The 21,087-nt window shown below is 46.6% G+C and overlaps 1 protein-coding gene and 1 non-coding gene across 2 annotated transcripts in view; both read right to left on the bottom strand.

The window, feature by feature from the left end:
• Positions 1 to 18,301, bottom strand: part of PYROXD2 (pyridine nucleotide-disulphide oxidoreductase domain 2) — a 35,273-nt gene extending 16,972 nt beyond the window's left edge. Inside the window, exons 1-5 of the mRNA XM_007534151.3 lie at positions 18,115 to 18,301; positions 13,595 to 13,614; positions 11,963 to 12,056; positions 11,804 to 11,877; positions 115 to 264 (exon numbers count right to left, since the gene is read on the bottom strand). Of these exons, the coding sequence (XP_007534213.1) occupies positions 115 to 264; positions 11,804 to 11,877; positions 11,963 to 12,056; positions 13,595 to 13,614; positions 18,115 to 18,235 (459 nt within the window). The 5' untranslated portion in view covers positions 18,236 to 18,301. The remainder of the gene's footprint in view (positions 1 to 114; positions 265 to 11,803; positions 11,878 to 11,962; positions 12,057 to 13,594; positions 13,615 to 18,114) is intronic.
• On the bottom strand, positions 633 to 737 carry LOC132532895 (U6 spliceosomal RNA). The gene has a single exon (XR_009544816.1). It is a non-coding gene; the product is annotated as a U6 spliceosomal RNA (small nuclear RNA).
• Positions 18,302 to 21,087: the final 2,786 nt, after the last annotated feature.

Genomic DNA, 21,087 nt, shown 5'->3' with positions numbered 1-21,087 from the left:
TAGATGGAGGAGCCCTTTGATAATGTGCACTAGGGCAGTTCTGACCAAGTACATTCAGGAGCTTCCTGTGGGCTGGTCAGGGAAGGTGCTTGGCGGTTGACAGCTTCGTCCTACCTGGGCATCCTTCTGGGAGAACTGGGCGATCTGCTTCTGGTTTTCTACCATGTCTGTGCCCAGCAGAAGGGACCTGGGGGCCTTGCTCCCCTCTTCCAGCATGGGGGTGAAGGAGTAGGGATTCCGAAGATGAAGCCTGAGTCCATGTTTCTGCAGAACACAAACATATAGGCAATGTTTGATTGGAGACATGACCTCTGCCCTTGACCCTTTTCTGATAGTGTTTGCAACCATTGAGGTACCTGCATCCAGGCTCACAAGGCATGTGCTGCTGGTTCTGATGGTTCTGACTTTTTTATTTTTAATGAAGGGGTTAATTCAGTCATTGACACATCATTATATACTAAAACCCCAAAGTTCTCTTCCAGCCCTTCCTACACCTTCTTCCCCCCCCCCCAGTCCTTTGCTTTGAAGCCATATACCATGCTCAGACCACGTTTCACTTCGTGTTCCCCCACCCTGTTCCTATGTATTATGTCCCGCTTACAAGTTAGATCATTGGTATTTGCCTTTCATTTAAATATATGAAACACTATGAATTTGCATGGCATCATTGTGCAGGGACCATGCTGATCTTCTCTGTGACGCTCCAGTTTTTGTGTATGTGCTTCCAAAGTGAGTATGGTTCTGATTTTTTTTTAAAGTTTATATATATTTATTTATTTTCCCTTTTGTTGCCCTAGTTGTTTTTTTATTGTTGTTCTAGTTATTGTTGTTGTTGTTACTGATGTTGTCATTGTTACATAGGACAGAGAGAAATGGAAAGAGGAGGGAAAGACAGAAAGGAGGAGAGAAAGATAGACACCTGCAGACATGCTTCACCATCTGTGAAGTGACTCCTCTGCAGGAGGGGAGTCAGGGGCTCGAACCAGGATCCTTACACCTGTCCTTGTGCTTTGTGCCATGTGCACTTAACCTGCTGCACTACTGCCTGACTCCCGGTTCTGATTTTTAAAAATTTTTTATTTATTTTATATTTTATTTATTTATTTATTTATTTATTTATTTATTTATTTATTTACCAGAGCACTCTTCAGATCTGGCTTATGGTGGTTCGGTGGATTGAACCTGGGACATTGGAGCCTTAGGCATGAGAGTCTGTTTGCATAACCATTATGCTGTCTACCCTCCTCCCCTGGTTCTGAATTTTTAATGGAAGTGTATGAAACTTTTCTTTCCCAATCATCTTATGGCAGATTGTATTATACCTCCCCTGGGGCCCCAAGTCATGCCACACCACAAATCATACCACGTCAAACCATACATGCTCCCCTGCCTGAGGGTGTGTGCAGTGTCTCCAGCAACGCCCTCATACTCTCTAAACATATCCTCTTCAGTGCACAAAGGCAGCAACAAAGGCTCAGGAAAGTGAGCAAGAATGAGCCTGAGGTGACATTGGGAAGTGGGTCCGATTTCAAAACCACATTTCTGTGACTCCAAAGCCCTGGCTCTTGGCACTAGGCTATAGCTGCCCTTCATTGCAGAAATAATGAAAATCTAAGAAGACACAACAGATTAGTGGTTATGTGAAAAATCCATAGTTACAAGGTAGATAAATTATTCACATCAAAAAGTGGTATTTACTTTGCAGACTCATTTACTCCAGGGTCATTTTAAGTGGAAGTTCCCTTGAAGCATTTAAAACTTGATTTGATTTACAAATATTTGATTAGCACACAGAATTTCCCAGAGTATGTCTACTTTTTCAAAGAAGGGACAGAGACAGAAGTGTCTTGTGCCATTTCCACGAAGACTCATTGTTCCTGGTAAAGACTTCTCTTTTTCTAAGCCTCTTAATTGGGGCATGACTGGCATACAAAAATATGTTTACTGTATATATCTTTTTTTTTACTATCTTTATTTATTTATTTATTGGATAGAGACCGTCAGAAATCAAGAGGGAGGAGGGCAATACTGAGGGAGAGAGACAGAGACACCTGCATCACTACTCCACCACTTGCAAAGCTTTCCCCCTGCAGGTGGAGACCGGGAGCTTGAACCTGAGTCATTGCACATTGTAACATGTGTGCTCAACCAGGTACACCACCACCCAGCCCCTACTGTATACATCTTGATGAATTTGACCTCTTAGAGATATCTTTCCTTAGGAAGCTGGCCAGCTCCTTCACTTTTTGAGGTCTCTGTTCAGATGCCTTATTGCTGAGGTTTCCCTGCTTACTCCACCATCCTGCCCCTTCACTCTGCTATATTTATCACCACTTGCCTAATTGCCTCTTCCCGCCTTGCCCCCCAGCTAGAATTGAAGCTCTCTTCCACTCAGTGTTATATACCCAGCAGTAGTGACAACCCAGTCAGTACAAATTCTGTCGACTGAATAAACCAGTGCTTCACTGGAGACAAGGTATGATGCAGAAACAACATCCGGGAGTAGAAGTTTTAGGAAAACATGGGAAACCAAAAAAGAGCTCCCCTGCAGTTAAAGCTTAAGTTTCCCCAAATTAGAGTCATTCCAGATGGCAGAATCACCACAGACTGAGCATTCTGTGGAAGTAGATTCAAGCACTGGTGGACCTGGGGTTAGGATTCCTCCAGAATTCTTCTAACAACCAGAAGGGAAACTGTTCTTGATTCTAAACTGCAAGCACTTCCAGCTTGGTGTCTCTTAAATTAGTGATCTCTCTGCCCCGGTGTAACCTTGGGAGACATGCATAGGTCCTGCCTTCCCTAAATTTTGGCATCCCACTGTTAGAAGATAAAACATTGTTCCAGAAATAAAAGGGTTAATAAAGTAAAATTCCAGAAAATGGGCCCCTTGGAAAGGCCAGTAAACTACTTGTTTGACAAGAATCAGTTAAAGAAACATTTCCTGCTGAGGAGAGACAATTAACAAAGGCAACTCCCCAACCTGCTACATCCTGCTGACCAGACAGAAGGGGGAGATAACCAAAGGTACAGCCCCTACTCCCTGCCTCCTCCTGCTATGGCTGGGAAAAACTTTTTTTTTAACTAAACTAACATGATGCCTGTCACGGAGGCCTTTTGTCCTGAGCCCTATTTAAGCCCAGTAGAAATTGTAATGAGGGTTGAACACCCAATACAGCTGTGGGTTCTCAGCCCTAGCCCTATCCCTGGCTAGTAAATAAAGCTCTTTGTCTTTACATCACCCTGGTCTCTTGGTGAATTTCTTGGGTTACCGAACCTAACATCTGGGGGCTCGTTCGAGGTCCTTGGAATTCATCAATAAGACTAGGGTGCTGAGCTTTTAATATTAGGAACTCCGGAGGACTAGGGTACCCATGGGGTGTTGGATGCTCAGGGCGTTGGGACGCCGGTATAGGCCTAAATTTTGGAGTCGGCAAAAGCCTAGGGGGACGCTCTGCATATGGCAGCTGACAGGAAGGTGGAGAAGACGTTCTCACCTTCCCACTGGCACCCTCAGTGCATTGTAGCTAATAGTCTGACGTGGAATCCAGATAAGCTAAACTGAGGGCCAAAAGGAGCCTGTGAAATCAGGGCCACCCTGACGTGGAATCTGGGTGAACTGAGGGCCCTGACGACCTCGACGTGGAATCTGGGGTGTTAGGTATTGTCTAGACTTTTGTTAATATCAGATTGATTAAGCATGCTTGTCTGTCTGTGTGTGTCTTGTCTGTTTGTCAGTCTGTGTTTCGTGTTCACTTACTTTCACTTTGCAGGAATGGGCCAGGTGGCATCTACCCCACTGGACCTGGTTACTGGGCACATGGGTGAAGTTAAGGCCCGAGCTCATAGTTTGGGGGTAGGAATGCGTAAATATAAACTCATGACTTTTTTGTTCCTCAGAGTGGCCCACCTTCAATGTAAGATGTGTTTCTGTGTTTTTTGTGTCCCTGTGTCTTCTTGGTCAACATTAGAAAATTATCTCAGAGCGACGGGACCAGATTTGGTTCTGGCCTAAAGTTACCAACTGAATTTTGCCTTGTCTTTGTCTCTCTATTAAGCCTGAGTAGCAGAAGTGTGTCCTCAGGACGGCCCAGACAGGACCCTGAGGGTGCCACCCCACCCGCACAGGAGTCCAGTGGGCTGGTCACAGACGGCAGGGAGCCGGGCTAGGCAGCAGCTCTAGTGCAGGGTCGACCCTCCTCCCTGCCTCGGGGAAGCTGTCACCTGGGACGGGCCTGTGAGTGCGGGCAGGTGCTAGTGCTAAAGTGCGTGTGGCTTTACCCACTCCAGTGAGGGTGTGTAGAAGGGGGGTGGCCACCCAGTTGAACCGGGCCCCTTCTGGCCATCTGTCTGTCAGTCTGTCAAGTTCCCTCCCTGCCCACCTTTTGGGTCCCAGCCGCAGGGGAACGCCCGGCCGGCTTGTGAGCTCCCCAACATTTAAAGCTTTCTGACCACTCATAGAAGCTGAGTTTGCCTGTTGTCTGTTATCCTAATCATTGTTGTACTAGATATTCTCGTTGCTCTCCTCTTCCATTAGAGTTTGGTTTCTGATACTCCCCAGCTGGGAGAACAGGCTCCTGGTAATTTTAGCTTTTCTCTTTAGAGTAACTAATTCCTGGCCTTTTGCTGTTTTGGTCTGGACCTAGCCTGATCTTCAGCACTGACTGACAACCTATGTTTTGTGGGTGAGTGTTTCAAATGACTGAATTCTTTGGTGTGTGACCCATTTTAGAGGAAACTTGGTCAGGGTAACTCTTAAGATGGGCACAAGAGTTTTTGTGAAGTTAAGCTGACTAGAGATGTTCAGAAACAGTCCTTGAGCCTCTTGGGCTTCTTGTGGAGAGAAGCTGAAGGAATTTGTTTATTCCTCCTTGTTTTTTCTAGGGCTAGTTAAGGTTGTCCTAGGAGCTGTTGGTTAAAAAAATCTTAGTGTATGTTTCATCTTGTGAGATGAAATGAAATCTTAGTGAGATGTCTGTGGAAACAGAGTTGGCAGTCAGCTGAGGTAAAGAACAAACACCTCATCTCAGACCCCTGCAAGCGTCAACCCGGCTTTGACCTAGCTCGTTATGATTGGGCCCTCCTCAATCGCTATAGAACAGGCCATGGCCGGTGCGCCGCTATGTTCCATAGCTGGGGAGCCAGAGATGACCTGAACTGCCCCTCCGGCTACAGACAGACTATGACCCACATAGTCAACGACTGCCACCTCTCCAGATTCAAAGGAGGTCTCGAAACTTTACATCAGGCTCAACCTGACGCTGTTGACTGGCTACGAAAGAAGGGCAAACGCTAGAAGAAGAAGTGAGATGTTTCATCTTGAAAACTGTGGGAGTGCAGATCTGAATTTGTGTTCTACCAGATATGTTGTTAAGATGTGTCTGTACTGGTTAAAAGCTGCTCTTTTCCCTTAAGTAATCAGCCCAGATATGTAAATGATAAAAAGGTGACTATGATATGTCTTACATGTTTATATGCGTGTTTTAGGTTTGTTTTTAAGGCCTGAGAAATGTTAATCTTAAGGTTAAAAGTGTAAGTGACTTTAAAGCTGCATTCTTATCAAAGTTCTTTTAAAAAAAGAGTTTTTAATACAGTTCTTATGTGGTAATATAAGGGTAAAAATTAATTTGCTAAGGCAGCTAAAGATTTAAAGTCTTAAGTATTTAATGTGACAATTCTTCATCTCCAAATTGATATGCAAACTATCTATATTTAACTGAAAGAGTTCCGGTAAATTTTGGAAGGTACCAAAATGCCCTGTGGACTGTTCTGTGGATATTGGTCCACAGCAAATTTGGCATTTGTCTGACACTGGAGATGTTTTAAAAAGCATTGTCACTGATGTGTGTTAACTCTCTAAGTAATTAGAGTTTGTTTAAAGTTTAAAGAAAAAAAATTAGTTAGACTGAATTTGGTTTAGAGATCCTGGTTATGAAAACTGCTAAAAGAGGTTAAAAAGATAACTTTTAAATTTATGTTCTTTAAAATTCAAACAGAGCCTCTTTAAATTAGGTGTCACACACTGAAGATATGTCTTCTGTGTGACAAATGGAAGAAAGGCAAATACCTTCTCAACTAAAGAGACAAAACTGGCCTGGGTGAGAGAAAGATAACACAATGGTTATGTTTGTGCCTGAAAGATGTTGCTCTGATAAATGAGATGTGTAAAAATTTTTAATAAAACTTATCAAATGTATATAGAGCTGTCTAGCTGTAGAGCTATATAGCTAACCTTTTATTACATTTTATTCAAAAAGTGTGCCCCTGGTTTCTCTGAGAAAAATACTCTAGATATTAAAACATAAGAGAGACTAGGCAAAAAGTTAAGAGAGTTTTATGTCTGATATAGACAAAAATGTTCCAGTTGAAACTTTTTACTTTGAAACTTGTTAAGAGATTTTTTTTATCTTACTCATGAGTTAGTTACTTTTGCTTTCACAGTGACTTGCTCCTTCTGATAAAGTTGTTACTGAGATAACTCCCCTATTTAGAAATAATACAAAAAATTATCTGGTTTGTTTTAAGACACTGTCAGAGGTTTATTCTTGATAAGTTAATACATGGTGTTTCTGGTCTGATTGATTTGTTTTGGCAAATCCTGATTTAACAAAATTATTATTTTAAAGTATGAGGTTTATTTTAGCCTTTTAAGTTGCCATATTAGAATTCTAAGGGGCAAAATCTATTAAGGGTTTTATATCTATGCTTACTCATGATAGCTTTGTAATGAGTAACGATCTTAATAAACTAAGTTATAGTGTGCTTAAATTGTTTAAACAGTTTTAAAATAATGCTAAAAATGGTAATCATTTTATCATGTCAACACATTGAGTATTGATTTTATATACTATACTGGTATATCTGTTTGTTAAAAAGACCTTCTAAAATTGTATAGAGATATATAGGCCAATTCTGGTCATTAGATTGTCAATTTTGGTAAACTCCTAATTTGGTTTTGTGTATGTCTTACTGGTTACAAATGTACTGTACGACTGCAGCAGTGATACCCCTTCAATCATACTGCCAGGTTCTCTTAGGGGGTCTCCAAGGGGCAGTAAAATGGCCCACAAATCTCTCTAAGGTAAATAAAATGGCACTAAATTTGGCCTTTTGTTGCTCAAATCTGCCCCAGACGTTAGAAAAAAGTTACAGAAGACAGAAAGATTTAAAGAAAAGCTGAGAGATTGCTCAGAGGGTTTTTTTTAAAAGTTGGTAAATGTTTTGACATTAGACTTTGAAAAGAAAAAAAGAGAAAGTTGGGGCAGTGCCCAGAGGGAAAAGAAAAGTCAGAAAGATGGGGCTAAGGGCAAAGAAAGATCAGTGATGTTACTGAAAAGAAAAAGGACATTAGAAGAAAGGCTGTTTTATCAACAAGCCATTTAGACTGCTTGTAGATGAACTTAAAGGCATAAGCTGACCCAAAAACTTGGGCCATGGCACAGACCCATTGCCTATTTGTCAAATATTGGGCCCAGTGGCTGCTGGATGGACAAAAATGCCTGAGGACAATAGCACTTGTGGCACGACTGGTAAGGAAAGCAGACAAGCTATCACTGGGGCAAGTCCAATTCCCACCTAACCTGCTACCAAGTTCTGTTCCTAGACCAGCCATGAGTGAAATTCAGTGCTGCCATTGGCCTGAACCCTGCCACCCTGATGTTGGAGACGGATCCTGCCCCCCCCCAAAAAAAGCTGCAAAGAGGTATGTCTTTGCTACATGACATGTGCATGAAGCACATGGAGAAGAAAAATTCCTGATCTCCACTGGGAAGAAGATCCAGCACAAGGACCAGATACTGAACCTACTAGAGGCCACATGGACCCTGCAAGAAGCAGCCGTGATCCATTGTTCTGGACATCAGAAAAGAAACTGGAGGGCAGATGAAGCCACTTGTGCAGCTACACAGCAAGCAGAGCCAGCCTTACTATTGATTCTATTAGACTCCCTGCTTCCAAAAGACCCTAGATACAGTAAGAAAAAAGATAAGATGGGCGAGAGATTAGGACTAGAGACTAAATAGATTTTACAGAAGTAAAATCAGAGACTTTTGGGTATAAGTACTTGCTGATATTTATAGACACATTTTCAGGTTGGGTAGAGGTTTACCCAATAAAGTCTGAGGGGCATAGATGGTGAACAAAAAAATTTTTTTTAGATAAAATAGTGCCCAGGTAGAGAGTTTCCTCTCACCATTGGTTCTGGTAATGAGCTGGCATTCACTGTTTTTGTGTCTCAGTTAGTGGCCCAAGAAATGGGAACATATTGGAAATTTCATTGTGCTAATGAGCCCCATATCTCTGGGCAGGTAGAGAGGTAAATTAGACCCTAAGGAGATTTTAACTAAATTAACCCTTGAAACTGGCAGGGGATGGGTATCGCTCCTGGCTCAGGCCCTTCTGAGAGTATTCTGCTTCCCATTTGGAAACAAACTGTCTCCCTTTGAAATGGCTTTTGGCAGACTACTGCTGTCATGATCTGTGATGCTCTTTTCTCTGATCCATCCCACCACTGTTACTAAGTTCTTACAGATCTCCAGCCTATATTACAGGACAAATTAGAATGCTGTGCTACGAGCCTTTGAGAAGAACCAGTCACTAGCTCAACAGAAGCCACCAGTGGTAGGCATCGGGAGTTGGAAACCTCAATCTATCGGGAAGTGGACACATCAACCCCTCAACTTGACATGGCCATCGGGACACCAGAGACGTGGTTGCATTTCAAGACGAGACTCCACCCAGTTAGAACCTGGAATCCAGACTTAAACTTCGACCTCTGCAATCTGGTAAAGACTGTGAGGACCAGAAGTCATGGACACCTCCAGTTAAAAATGATTATATTTGCAGTTAAATGTGTGGAGAACTTCAGATCACTAAGATCTGGATTTATGCCCAATGGACAATAGAGAGGACCCTGTCACTTGCTGCCTGCTCCAGAAGGCACACCCGGTGGGTAGGTGCAACTAGATACAGATCCAGTTTACTGAGAAAGACTCAGGAGTGCTATTTACTATCTGCCTCCAGGTATAAAATTGGCAACCCCCGCCCCCAACTAATCAGGCCTAAACCCTGTTTTGAGGGCCCCAAGCCTACTGAAATCCTTGAGCAAAGAAACAGAAGACATTTAGCTTAGCTAAGATTAGCTAAAGGAGACACAGAGAAGGGGAAAATGTTAGAAGATAAAACATTGTTCCAGAAATAAAAGGGTTAAAAAAGTAAAATTCCAGAAAATGGGCCCCTTGGAAAGGCCAGTAAACTACTTGTTTGACAAGAATAAGTTAAAGAAACATTTCCTGCTGAGGAGAGACAATTAACAAAGGCAACTCCCTAACCTGCTACATCCTGCTGACCAGACAGAAGGGGGAGATAACCAAAGGTGCAGCCCCTATTCCCTGCCTCCTCCTGCTATGGCTGGGAAAAACTTTTTTTAACTAAACTAACATGATGCCTGTCACGTAGGCCTTTTGTCCTGAGCCCTATTTAAGCCCAGCAGAAATTGTAATCAGGGTTGAACACCCAATACAGCTGTGGGTTCTCAGCCCTAGCCCTATCCCTGGCTAGTAAATAAAGCTCTTTGTCTTTACATCACCCTGGTCTCTTGGTGAATTTCTTGGATTATGGAACCTAACACCACCCATGGTCAAGTCCCATTTTCAAGGGCTGTTCACTTCTCTACACCTCCACTGCCCCTTAGCCCAAGCCGCCATTTTGAAAGCCAAATGCCATGGCTGCCTCACTAATCTCCTTTTGACCAGTCATCTCCACCATACTCCACACTGACTTCTCCTAAAGTCATAAATCCCAATCAAACACCTTCACGGCTTCACTAATTCTCCACTGTCCCTTCACCACAGCCCATAAGGTCCTGCCTCAGCCAGTCCCTGCCCCCACCCTCACCCCCATCTGCAGTCCTTCAGGGTGTCTGCACTGACCACACTGAGATTCCTTCCTCCTCGTGTCTGTATATCCACCTCCACTTCCCTCTCAGCAGAACACTCTGCTCAGATTCTTGACACTTGAACTTGGCACCTGTGTAGAGAGGCATTTCTGGTCTAACAGTCTGGGCTGGACTTCTTGGACCTCCAGACCCTTGTTGTCATATTGCTGTAGTTCCCTCACTTCAGGTGGCACTTATCTGAGGTTCTTTCATTAAAGGCAGAAGCTTTGCCTCCCTTGTACACCTTGTAGACCTGACTGCCTCTCTAGGGCCTGTAGGGGCACGTGCTCAGCAATCTTTACTAATTGGAGCCATTTAGTGGCTTACTTGGTAGAGCCACATATTACCTTACATATTATCATGTGCAAGGACCAAAGTTCAAGGTCCCAACCACACCTGTAAGGTGGGTGTTTCACAAGTGGTGGAGCAGTGTTCTAGGTATCTGTCTTTCAGCCACTATTACAAATAAACATTTATTCATTTTTTAACATTTAATTTATCTATGTATTTTTTCTTTTTTATTTATTTATTTTCCCTTTTGTTGCACTTGTTAACATTGTTGTTATTGATGTTGTTGTTGTTGGACAGGACAGAGAGAAATGGAGAGAGGAGGGGAAGACAGAGAGGGGGAGAGAAAGATAGACACCTGCAGACCTGTTGTACTACCTGTGAAGCAACTCCCCTGCAGGTGGGGAGCCGGAGGCTCGAACCGGGATCCTTATGCCGGTCCTTGTGCTTTGTGCCACGTGCGCTTAACCTGCTGCGCTACCACCCGACTCCCATCTATGTATTTTTTCTATAGAGAAAAAGAGAAATCTAGAGGGAAGGGACACACACAGAGAGAGAGAGAGAGAGAGAGAGACCTATAGCATTGCTTTACCTTTTGTGAGGGCCTCCCCATGCAGGTAGTGGCCAACGGCTTGAACCTGAGTCCTTGCACATTATAACATGTGTGCTCACTCATGTGTGTCACCGCCTAGCCCCCTCAATAAATAAATAAATATTTAAAAAATAAATAATGCCCCCCCAACAAGGAACCTAAGAGTTGTCTCAAGTGTAATTAGTTGAACCTGAATAATTTGGTATGACTCCAGAACCTTCTCTTAATTTATAACCATTAGGTTTTTTTTTGTTTATTTGTTTTTTAGATTATGCAGTTCACCACTTATAAAAATGAAAGCAGAACCGTCCTCTGATTCACCCCTATGATTGCTCAGCATGAATAGTCAGCTAGGGTGGAAAGTCTACAGGATCAGAAATGTGGCAGATTTAAAGGATATGGTTCTAAAAGTTGTGCTCTGAGAGAGGGGTTTCACCTGTTGCAGATCCACTGGTCTGTACCCCTTCAGAAACTTCTATTTTCCCAGATTATTTATGTTTTTTTAAAAAATTCATCAGTGGGGCTTCACCATTCCTGGCCAACTTTTTCTAGATAGAAGGAGAGGAGGAAAAAACACCACAGCACTAAAGCTTCCTTCAGTGCACTAGAAATCAGGCTCAAAACTGGATCACACCCACAACAAAGCAAGATCTCTATCCTGATGAGTTTACCAGATCCCCCACCCCCATTATGTGACTCAATGACACTCTGTCCCTGAGGGCTGGTCTGTGGGCATCTGCACAGGAGGCTTTTGTCTTGCTCATTCCATGTCTTAAAAATTGAGAAATTTCACTTAAAAGTTAGACAGCTAAAAGAGCGAGCTTTGTCACCCTGAGGCCTACACCTTCCTACGTGCAGCCCTAGTGGGTGGCTTCCACGGGCCAGGGTCCCCAGCTCTGCCCTGTGGAGCTCTCCAATTATCAGGTCCATAAAAATAAACTGGAATGCAACAGCCCCCAGTTTCTGGAAACGATGTAGGGGAGGGGTTCTACCTTCAGCTCCAGGTCCTTGTAGATCTGTGGCCTCAGCAGACTGAGGAGGTAGGATGCCCGGGAGAACTTAAACCCTGAAACCAAGTCAGATGGAGACAGTCACCAGCAGTCACAGCACACACCCCGCCCCCCTTCACCCTGCCACCTCTCAGGGCTCACCTGGAATGATCTCCTCAGTGACTGCTGCACCCCCGATCACATGGCGTCTCTCAAATACCGCAGTGTTCACCCCCAGCCTCTGCAGGTACGCTGCCTGGGAGGTGGGGTACACACTGGGTCCCTAGGTTGCTAGGGAGTCTTGGCATCTCAGGGCAGCCTCGGGGTCTCACTAGAAGGCAGGTGTGCTGACCTTGGCCCATGCTGTCCCTGCCCCTGGGAATGCCATTGCCTTCATTTCCCCTAGCTCACTCAATCCAGACACCTTTTAAAAACCAGCAAACTCCCCTTCCCAGATGAACCGAGCTTCCCTCCTGCAAGTCCCAGTGGCCCCCTGAATTTCAGCCTATAGCACCCCACCCTCTGACACCTCTCACTCTCCACTAAGGTGTCACAAGAGGCTCTAATTGCAGGGGGGCACCAGGCCTGCAAATGTAGGCCTGAACTGACCTCTAGTCACTAAGCCACCTGGGAGTCAGGCTTAGTGATCCAGGCCCTCTGGACACTAAACCCCCTCAAAAAGTCTGCCAGGGAGCCCTTTGTATTCTCATCTTCCCACGGCCCCCAAAGCCAAGTAGGTGGCCTTCACCTCCCCAGAGAGAAAGCAGCAGAGCTGAAAAACCATTGTAGCCAAACTATCTCTAAGACTGTGAGAACTCTAGTAGTGGGGGCAGGGCACAGAACTGTGGTGGTAGGCTCGGTGTGGAACTATACTCCTATAATCTTATAATCTTGTAAACTATTATTTAATTACTAATAGATTTTTTTCTTTGTTTTTTACTACTAGAGTTATTGCTGGAGCTCGAGTGTATTTATTTGTTTATTATTTTACTTTATTTTTCTTATTGAGACAGGGAGAAATAAGGAGGGAAAAAAAGGGAGTGTAGTGGAAGAGAAAGAGAGACACCTGCAGGACTGTGTCATCACTCCCCTCCTCCCCCTGTAGGTGGGGACCAGGGGCTCAAACCCAGGCCCTTCCATGTTAACATACGCACTCAACTAGGTGCACCATTACAACCTCCTCCCACCCCCCGCCAATTAAAAAAAAAAAAGTGATGGCTCTGAGAGCAGGAAAAAAAAAATCAGTGCTTTCAATTTCTGATTGCTGGATTACAGATAACCTGCTCATATGCAGGCACAAGAAGTGTAGCCTGAGGGCAGCCCTGGCCCCACTTAGCCAGGGACCTAGAAGTTGCAGTGTTGAAAGCAAGCCTGGGCACCGCTGACAGTCCAGCTCCCATGATGCACTTTGGACTGTGGAGCTCTTACTGCCCCAGCTGGCAGCTGGCCCAGAGCTCACTGGGCTCCAGGGCTTCCTCTACACTGACTCTATGCTGACCCAGAGCCAGAGGGCCCTCCCCAACCTCACCCCCTGCCCCTGGCCATTTTGTCACACACTTTCCCAGCTTCTCAGCACCTCAATCCTGAAAACTTTCTGATTCTTTCAAGGTCACAAGGGACATTTAAGCCCTGGATGGCCCCCTTCACTGTAGCAGTGTCCACTCCAGCCCCCGCCCCAAGCTACTGCTCTGCAACAGTAGTCAGTCTGTCCTTCCTTCTCTCCCATAATCACAGCCCCTTTCCTCACATTCAATCTGGGGTCAAAGAATCAGCAGAGGAGGGAGAGGTACTCACAGCCACCAGCCCGTTGTGTCCTGTAAGGAGACAAGGGACAGCGGAAAAGATTAGACTATCAGAGGAAGAAACACTTCCATTCCTGTCCCTGAGCCCAGGGAAATCCCGGAGAGGAATTTAGGGGACCCCCTCCTCTGCCTGGACCTGGGTGCTGGAATAGCATCTAACTGTGCCCTAAAGCATCCAGTCTGGGTGTTAATCAGAAGACTGGTTTTTGCTTTGGTTTGAACATACTCTTGTCACCCTGGTTAGGCCAGAACTTCTTGGGGCTAAGGACAATCCTTGGTCACCAGAAAGAGCTGCCCTACACAGCCTGGCCAAAATCCTGGGATGTCACCACATGGGCATGGATTGCATTTACTCAGCAGGAAAAAGAAGGGTCACGGGGTTGGCAGCTTGCTTTGCCCCAGTGTAGTTTACAGTAATGCCCCATGAGGTTTTATGCACATGCGTTTGCCTTTGTTAAACCCCAGTGTCCCTCAAATAAAATAGAAATAGTTTGGAATGAAGCAGATACACCTAGCACACCTAGCTTCATCTTCAAGGGCTGCCTCTGGGTGGAGATCCCTGAGCTTGACTTGGGATCCCCTGTCCCATGTCAAGCCCTTCAAACAAAAGGGCCCCTCTGGCTTTCAAAAGCTACAGGACAGCCTGGCCCAGAAAGTCTGTCTGCCTACAGGCTGGGAGCCAGGGTAGGGTTTCTCACAAGCTCCTGGTTCATGCTGTTGCATGGGGCTCTCAGGCAGGTTCAGGCCACCTCCCTCACTTGTTCTCAGAGAAAACCCAGGGTTGGGCTGAGGAAATAGCTCAGTCTCTTAGAGAATTTACTTGTATGCCTAAGGACCCAGAGGTCCTGGGTTCAATCCCCAGCTCTAGCTTAAGCCAGAGCTGAGCAGTGTTCAGGATCTCTCTTCCTCATTCTGCTTATTTCATAATAACTGAATCAATTTAAATTTAATGATATAGCAAATAAGTTTTTTTAAGCTCTGGACTGGTGGGGACTCCCTTCTGGAGCAGAGAATGCCTGAGGGGGGGGGGGTGGCCTGGAGTGGGGCAGGATTTGTCTAGATTATAGACACGTCTTTCCCTGGAGGCAGAAGTCCAGCTGAATCTTTCGAGGTGCCAGTAGATGACTGTTGTTAAAATTCGGAAGGCTCTGGTCGGGCTGGCTTGCTTCACGGCGGGTAACAGAGACGCGGAGACAACGGCTGGGCAGGGAAGCTGTATTTCTTTATTCAGGAGGAACTATTCATAAACTAAGACAAACTAATCACCAAACAGAACTCTGCTGTCTCTTTGCGGCGGCGCAAGCACTCTTTCTTTTACTCTGGAACTCAGGAACCCTCTCCCTTACTCTCGAACTCAGAAACTCTCGCACCCTCGCACTCTCGAACTCCGGAACTCAGGAACTCTGTCACTGGGGAACTCAGGAACTCTAGGACTCCGGAACCCTCTCCCAGGGTCCCTTGGGGCGGGGCCAAGCAGGCCCGCGAAATTAACAGGACTCATCCAATTCTCTTGGAGGGGGAGGGCTAGAACAAGCCAATGTAAAGCATACGACAATTCCCCCTTTTCTTTTTAACTAAATGACTATAGTATCAAGGGTGTGGGGTGAACAGAAACATATATAACCAAAACCAGCATGTTGCCAAGGGAAGGCCTGAGGGGGCCATATCTGAAAAAAAAAACATTTCTTGCCTCTGGGGGGCTACTTGCCTCGACGGGCATTTGCATGGGGGCGGGGAACGGCCTAGGGTCCCAAAGGCAGCTGGCTGCAACTTACCAAGTCATGTGATAAGTAAAAATGATCTTTTTAAAAATTAAATAAAAAAAACTGGCTGGTATATTCTTTACATAATTTTGAAGTTTTTCATAAGAAAATACTAAGTGGTGCTGCCAGTGTCTCTCTCCTTTATATTTTTAATTTAATTTCATTTAATTTTGGATAGAGACAGAGAGAAATTGAGTGGGGAAGGAGTGGTAAAGAGGGAGAGAGAGAGAGAGACATCTGTACCTCTACTTCGCCACTCATGAAGCTTTTCCCCTGCAGGTGGGGACCAGGGGCTTGAACCCAGGTCCTTATGTACTGTAGTGTGTGTGCTCAACTAGGCACGTCACCACCTGGCCTCCTCTCTCCCTATCTCCTCCCTCCCTCTTAATTTCTCTCTGTCTCTCTATCCAATAATAAATTTTTAAAAAAATTTAAAGAAAATGACAATAATAACAAAAACAATATGCTGGGTGTCACTCACACAAGCTCCTGTTTGAAAAACCCTGCTCTCAATTTCAAATTCACTGGGCACAGAAGACAGGCTATACTGGGTGCAGCCTGACATCTTTCTGTTTCCCAGATCATGGCTCTAGGAAAGTCTTCTTAACCACCAGGAATCTCCAGAGGATGCTTGGGTCCTGCAGTATAGCAGGAAGAACAGCCAATAATATATGTCAAGCTGCAGACTTATGTTAAGTGGCTACTATTTGTCTTTGAACTGGGACTTATCATAAATCTTGGGAAACGAATAAAGGTTTCCAGGCAACGGGCTCCAGTTTAGTCATCACATACATACATGCCCGTAAATACACAGCCAAGCCTCAAATGACAAAGGTCAAAAATCTCACTGCTCTGGACCCTCCACCACTCCACTCCCCCTGCGCCATCCTGACTGCTCCTCCTGGGGCTTCTGAAGGCTCCGCAGGCTCCGCTAGTCTATGGGGAGCCTCAGAGGCAGTCAGGGGGCTGAGAGGAGCTGCTCTGACCCTGACTCCTCCAACCTGAGGGCTGCAGCTACTGGCATCAGATGCTCTCCAAGTGTGGGGCAGGTGAGATGACACCCACAGTCATCTTCTGCCCTCTGCATCCTAACTTCCAGGTGCACAGATCAGGGACCGTATCTCCACAGGCTCTTTGGGTCATCTTCAGGTTGGCTCCCAGGGATGACTTTGTTCAACTCTTTAAAGGAGAAAGAACGTCAAGGCTGGGGAGCTAGCTTACCAGGTAGGGTGCCTGCATTGCCAAGTGTGCACAGCCCAGGTTGGAATGCTGGTACCACATGGGAAACTGGTGTTGTGGCATCTTTCCCTCTCTATCTCAATGTAAAAAAAAAAAAGAGGTGTGGAGCAACTCCACAAAACCAAACTAGCAACCTTCCCTATCCTTTGGAATTAAATTTGGCAAAAATCACAGAACTTCAGTAAGAATCAGTTGGTGGGCTGCAGTTTAGAGCACTGCGTGGCTCACCTGTGAACTCATATGCCCCCTTTCTTTCCCAGCAGCCTTTATAGTAAACACATGCATGTGTAGAAGTCCTGCCTTTCCCTGGAGAGCTAAGAGCAAAGCATTCACCAGCGTGTGGCTGCTTTTAGAACTGGCCAAATGCACAAGCGCTCAGACAGGCAGGGCTACAGCATTTCTTTCAGCCCATCGTTGTCTCTCTGGATAGGCTCAGCTGGAAATGACGGCAGAGCAGAAATGCAAGGCCCTTAGTGAATGGAAGGCCTTGAGGAAAGGCAGCCTGCTCCTGGCCTGGTATCCTTACACAGTTGCCCAGAACGGGGTGCTCTGCACTGGGGGTGAGCAGGATCCCCAAGTGCTCTAGATGTGCCATGTGGGGGCATGGGGCTGTCACCCTTAGAAGACATACCCTGGGATCCTTGAGACTCATTTCTATTTTTTTAAAAGATGTATTCATCTATTTATTTGAGTGGAGACAGAGAGGTGAGAGACCAGACCATCACTCAGCACTGTTACAGGAGGTGCTAGGGATTGTACCTGGGGCCTCAGGCTTGGAAATCCTGTGCTCTAACATACCAGGTCTGTCCACTCTTCCCTCTCCCTCCTTCCTTCCTTCCTTCCTTCCTTCCTTCCTTCCTTCCTTCCTTCCTTCCTTCCTTCTTTCCTCCCTCCCTCCCTCCTTCCCTTTCTTCCTTTCTTGGACTTTATACCTTTGCAATTCCATTGTGCTCATTGTACTTTTTTCCCTTTCAGATCAGATGAGACAGACACAGAGGAGAGACACCATAACACTGTTCCACCATTCATGAAGCTTCCCCTTCCCATGGTGACCAGGAGCTCAGACTCAGGTCCTTACCCATGGTAAAGTGTTCTCTACCAGATGAGCTACCTCCTGCGCCCTGATTTCCCTTTCATGAAACAGTTTTAGTTCCTTTGGGAGTGGGCAGCCTCAGTGGTGAAATGGTGGTGGTCAGAACTCAGGGCACTTGGAATGAGGCTAGATCTCATGGATCTTTTGTCCCAGGGCCTTTTCTTTCCAACCATATAATGTCCAAGACTATTGCTGCAACTTAGCTGATTTTGTAGGAGACACATGAGAAGACACATGAGAAGCCCTCAGATCACTTAATGCTCCCTGATAATTCTAGAAGAATCTGCTTCAGACCACACAACAGGTTTCCTGCTCAAAGACAGGGCTGTCCACTGCTGCTCCTGCTTGAGAAGGGCCCCTCCAGGCCGTCCCTCTGATCTCCCCACCTGCCCATCAGTCTGGCTCAGCCCACTTTACCTGCTCCTATGACCACTGCGTCATACTCGGGCTTCAGGTGTCCCCTGGTGTCCAAGTGAGCTCTCCTCCAGGCATGGCAGGGGGAGGCACCCAGGGCCCTGCTGAGACCCTTTGCATACATTTCTGCCCAGTCCCAGACCAGGAATTGCCTTGTACTCAGGCTTAGCTTTTTGTGCTGCCTGGAGGTGGGGGAGGAGCAGGGCAAGAGCAGGAAGAGAGGAGGAGCTGGAGCCCAGCTGCCGTAGTTGGCCCTGGGCCACTTCTAAACAGAGAAATAAGTCCTGAGCAGGGAGAGGCAGAGTCCACCCTGGGCACAGGACAGTCTTGGGAAATGGCCTGCTAACCAGGCCTGCGCCATGTAGTCTCCAGGCCTCAGCATATGACCACTGTGCTGAGGTCTCCAGGGATCCCGTGGCCAGGTGCTGTGCAGTTCTTAGTAGGGGATCCCCTTGTTGTGAGCCCCAGAAGCCCCATTCTGTAGGCACTGAGGCTCAGAAAAGAGTGGCTGTGTACTGAGAAGGTTCTGATGGAGCTGGATAGGGCTGCCAGGCCCCCCTCCTGCAGCCCTGCTTCTCATCAGGGAGTCTGGTGTCTGTGCTGTGCTGGGAAGAAGTCAGATGAGAGCCTGGGGCTGAAGCCTGCTTGTCCTTCAGGCCTGGTGGGGCGTGAAGCACTGGCACTGCAGCAGGCACCTGCCAGACTGACGTTCCCCGGGACCCCTTCAGCATTGCCGCCAGCAGGCCTTCAGCATCACAAGGGCAGCGTCTGCCTCCGGAGGTCTCTCCCCATATCCCTCAACCTTAATGGGCTGCTGAAGAAGCTCGAGGGGTTTGGGCGCCAGCTCACTGCCTTTTCTTTTGGGGGTTCACTTTTTTTTTGAAAGCCTGAACATCTCCCTTCTGCTTTTCTGGGCACCTTTCCCATTTCCCAAGAATCCTCCAGGACTAAAGATCACATCTGTAAATATCTTCAGCTAAAGTGCTTTTTTACTAGCCTTCAGCCTGTCTTCAATTAGGAGCCCCTTTGTTCTCTGCCCATTAGTTAGCAGACACCCCTCCTTGGTAGAGGAAGAAAGCACCCCAGGAGTTGGGGGTGGGGTGTTTTTGTACTGCTCTGACATCTGCAGTGTCACAGAAACCTGCTATTGGCTTTGGAGGGTGTGCAGGAATGATGCTGGCTGAGGCCCTTCTGCTCCAGGCACCCCACTGCTCACCTCCCGCCACACTGTGAGGGGATCAGATGCTTACCCCAGCGATTGTTGAAAATGATGAAAAATTGGGGGGAGGGGAGAACTGGTGAAAGTAGGTCTGTCACATCATACAGTTGCTACAGATGAAGGGAAAATGTCAGGTGACAAAAGCGATGGCAGGGGAGCAGAACAGCTCGCAGGGACTGTTTTGTCCCTTGCAGTGAGCCTGCTTTGCCAGTGTGCATCCTGGGCTCAATCCCAGTCCCCATCAAACTGTCAGAAGCTTCAGTGCTGTAGTCAGTCTCTCTCTCTCTCCATATACATATATATGAAGGAGGAAAAGGTGGGGGATTCTGAACACTGGGCTTCTGGACCTAAATCCCTCTTGGTGTTCTTGTGTATTCGCTACACGCGCTATTTCTTTAAATATTTATTTATTCATTTTCCTTTTTGTTGCCCTTTTTAAAGTTGTTGTTGTAGTTACTGTTGTTATTGATGTCATCCTTGTTAGGACAGAGAGAAATGGAGAGAGGAGGGGAAGACAGAGAGGGGGAGAGGAAGACAGACACCTGCAGACCTGCTTCACCGCCTGTGAAGCGACTTCCCAGCAAGTGGGGAGCCGGGGGCTCGAACTAGGATTCTTTGCCAGTCCTTGTGTTTTGCGCCACATGCAAAACCCGCTGCGCCACCACCCGACTCCCTACACATGCTATTTTAAGTTTCCATTCACAAAGCCATGATTCAAAGGAGAAATGGGCTGGAGAGAGAGTGCACTTGGTAGACTGCTTGCATTGCCATGCCTGTAGCCAAGCTTTGAGCTCAGGCACATGGGAGATGCTATGGTGCCAGAGGAAGCTCCAGGATGCTGTGGCATCTGTCCTTCTCTCCCCCCTTGTATCTGAACGAATAAGCCACCTGGTACAGTGTAACCACACATTCGTGAGGCTCTGGGGCTTTGGACTGAGTCTCCTCAGATGAGCCATGCCTCACTGTCACCTCTGAAGGACTTTATTCCGAGGAGTGTCTCTAGCTTAGGCGGGATCTATGCCCCCTCCAAGCTTTTTTTTTTTTGCTTCCAGTGTTTGGTGCCTGAACTATGAATCCACTACTTCTCCTGAAGGCCATTTTCCCCATTTTGTTGCCCTTGTTGTTCTTATTGCCACTGCTGTTGTTGTTGCTGGATAGGACAGAGAGAAACTGAGAGAGGAGGGCAAGACAGAGAGGGAGAGAAAGATAGACACCTGCAGACCTGCTTCACCACTTGTGAAGCGAGCCCCCTGCAGGTGGGGAGCAGGGGCTCAAACTGGGATCCTTAAGCCGGTTCTTGTGCTTCATGCCATGTGTGCTTAACCTGCTATGCTACTGCCCAGCCCCATTCCAAGCTGCTGCTTTAACAGGAAAGACCAGTCTTCTGTGTGAGAACTTAGCAAGACTGCAGATAAAGGAGGCCAGCTGTTGGTGCCTGACCATCACACTGGGGCTGACTTCTCTCCACCTGCTCGATGTCTCCTGTCCTGGTGTACTGTTGGGGTGGGAACTTCAAGGTCACAGAAGAGGGGCAGCCTTTCTCAGCCCAGGCAAAACAGTATTGGCCGGAAGCTGAGAGCCTGGGAGTCTGTGATCCACTGACTAGAATGACTTTGGGATAGGACTTCCCAGGGGTGGGGATGTGTAGGGGGAGGGGGTATTTAGGGCATAAAGGAGCTTCCAGGAGTCCAGAAAGGTTTGGCTTGAACACTAACAATAACCAAGACCAGTGTTTATTAAGCACCTGCTGTGTACTC

This window comes from Erinaceus europaeus, chromosome 14 (assembly GCF_950295315.1).
Source record: "Erinaceus europaeus chromosome 14, mEriEur2.1, whole genome shotgun sequence".
NCBI classification, from domain to species: Eukaryota; Metazoa; Chordata; class Mammalia; order Eulipotyphla; family Erinaceidae; genus Erinaceus; species Erinaceus europaeus.
This window is presented reverse-complemented; position numbering and strand designations above follow the sequence as displayed.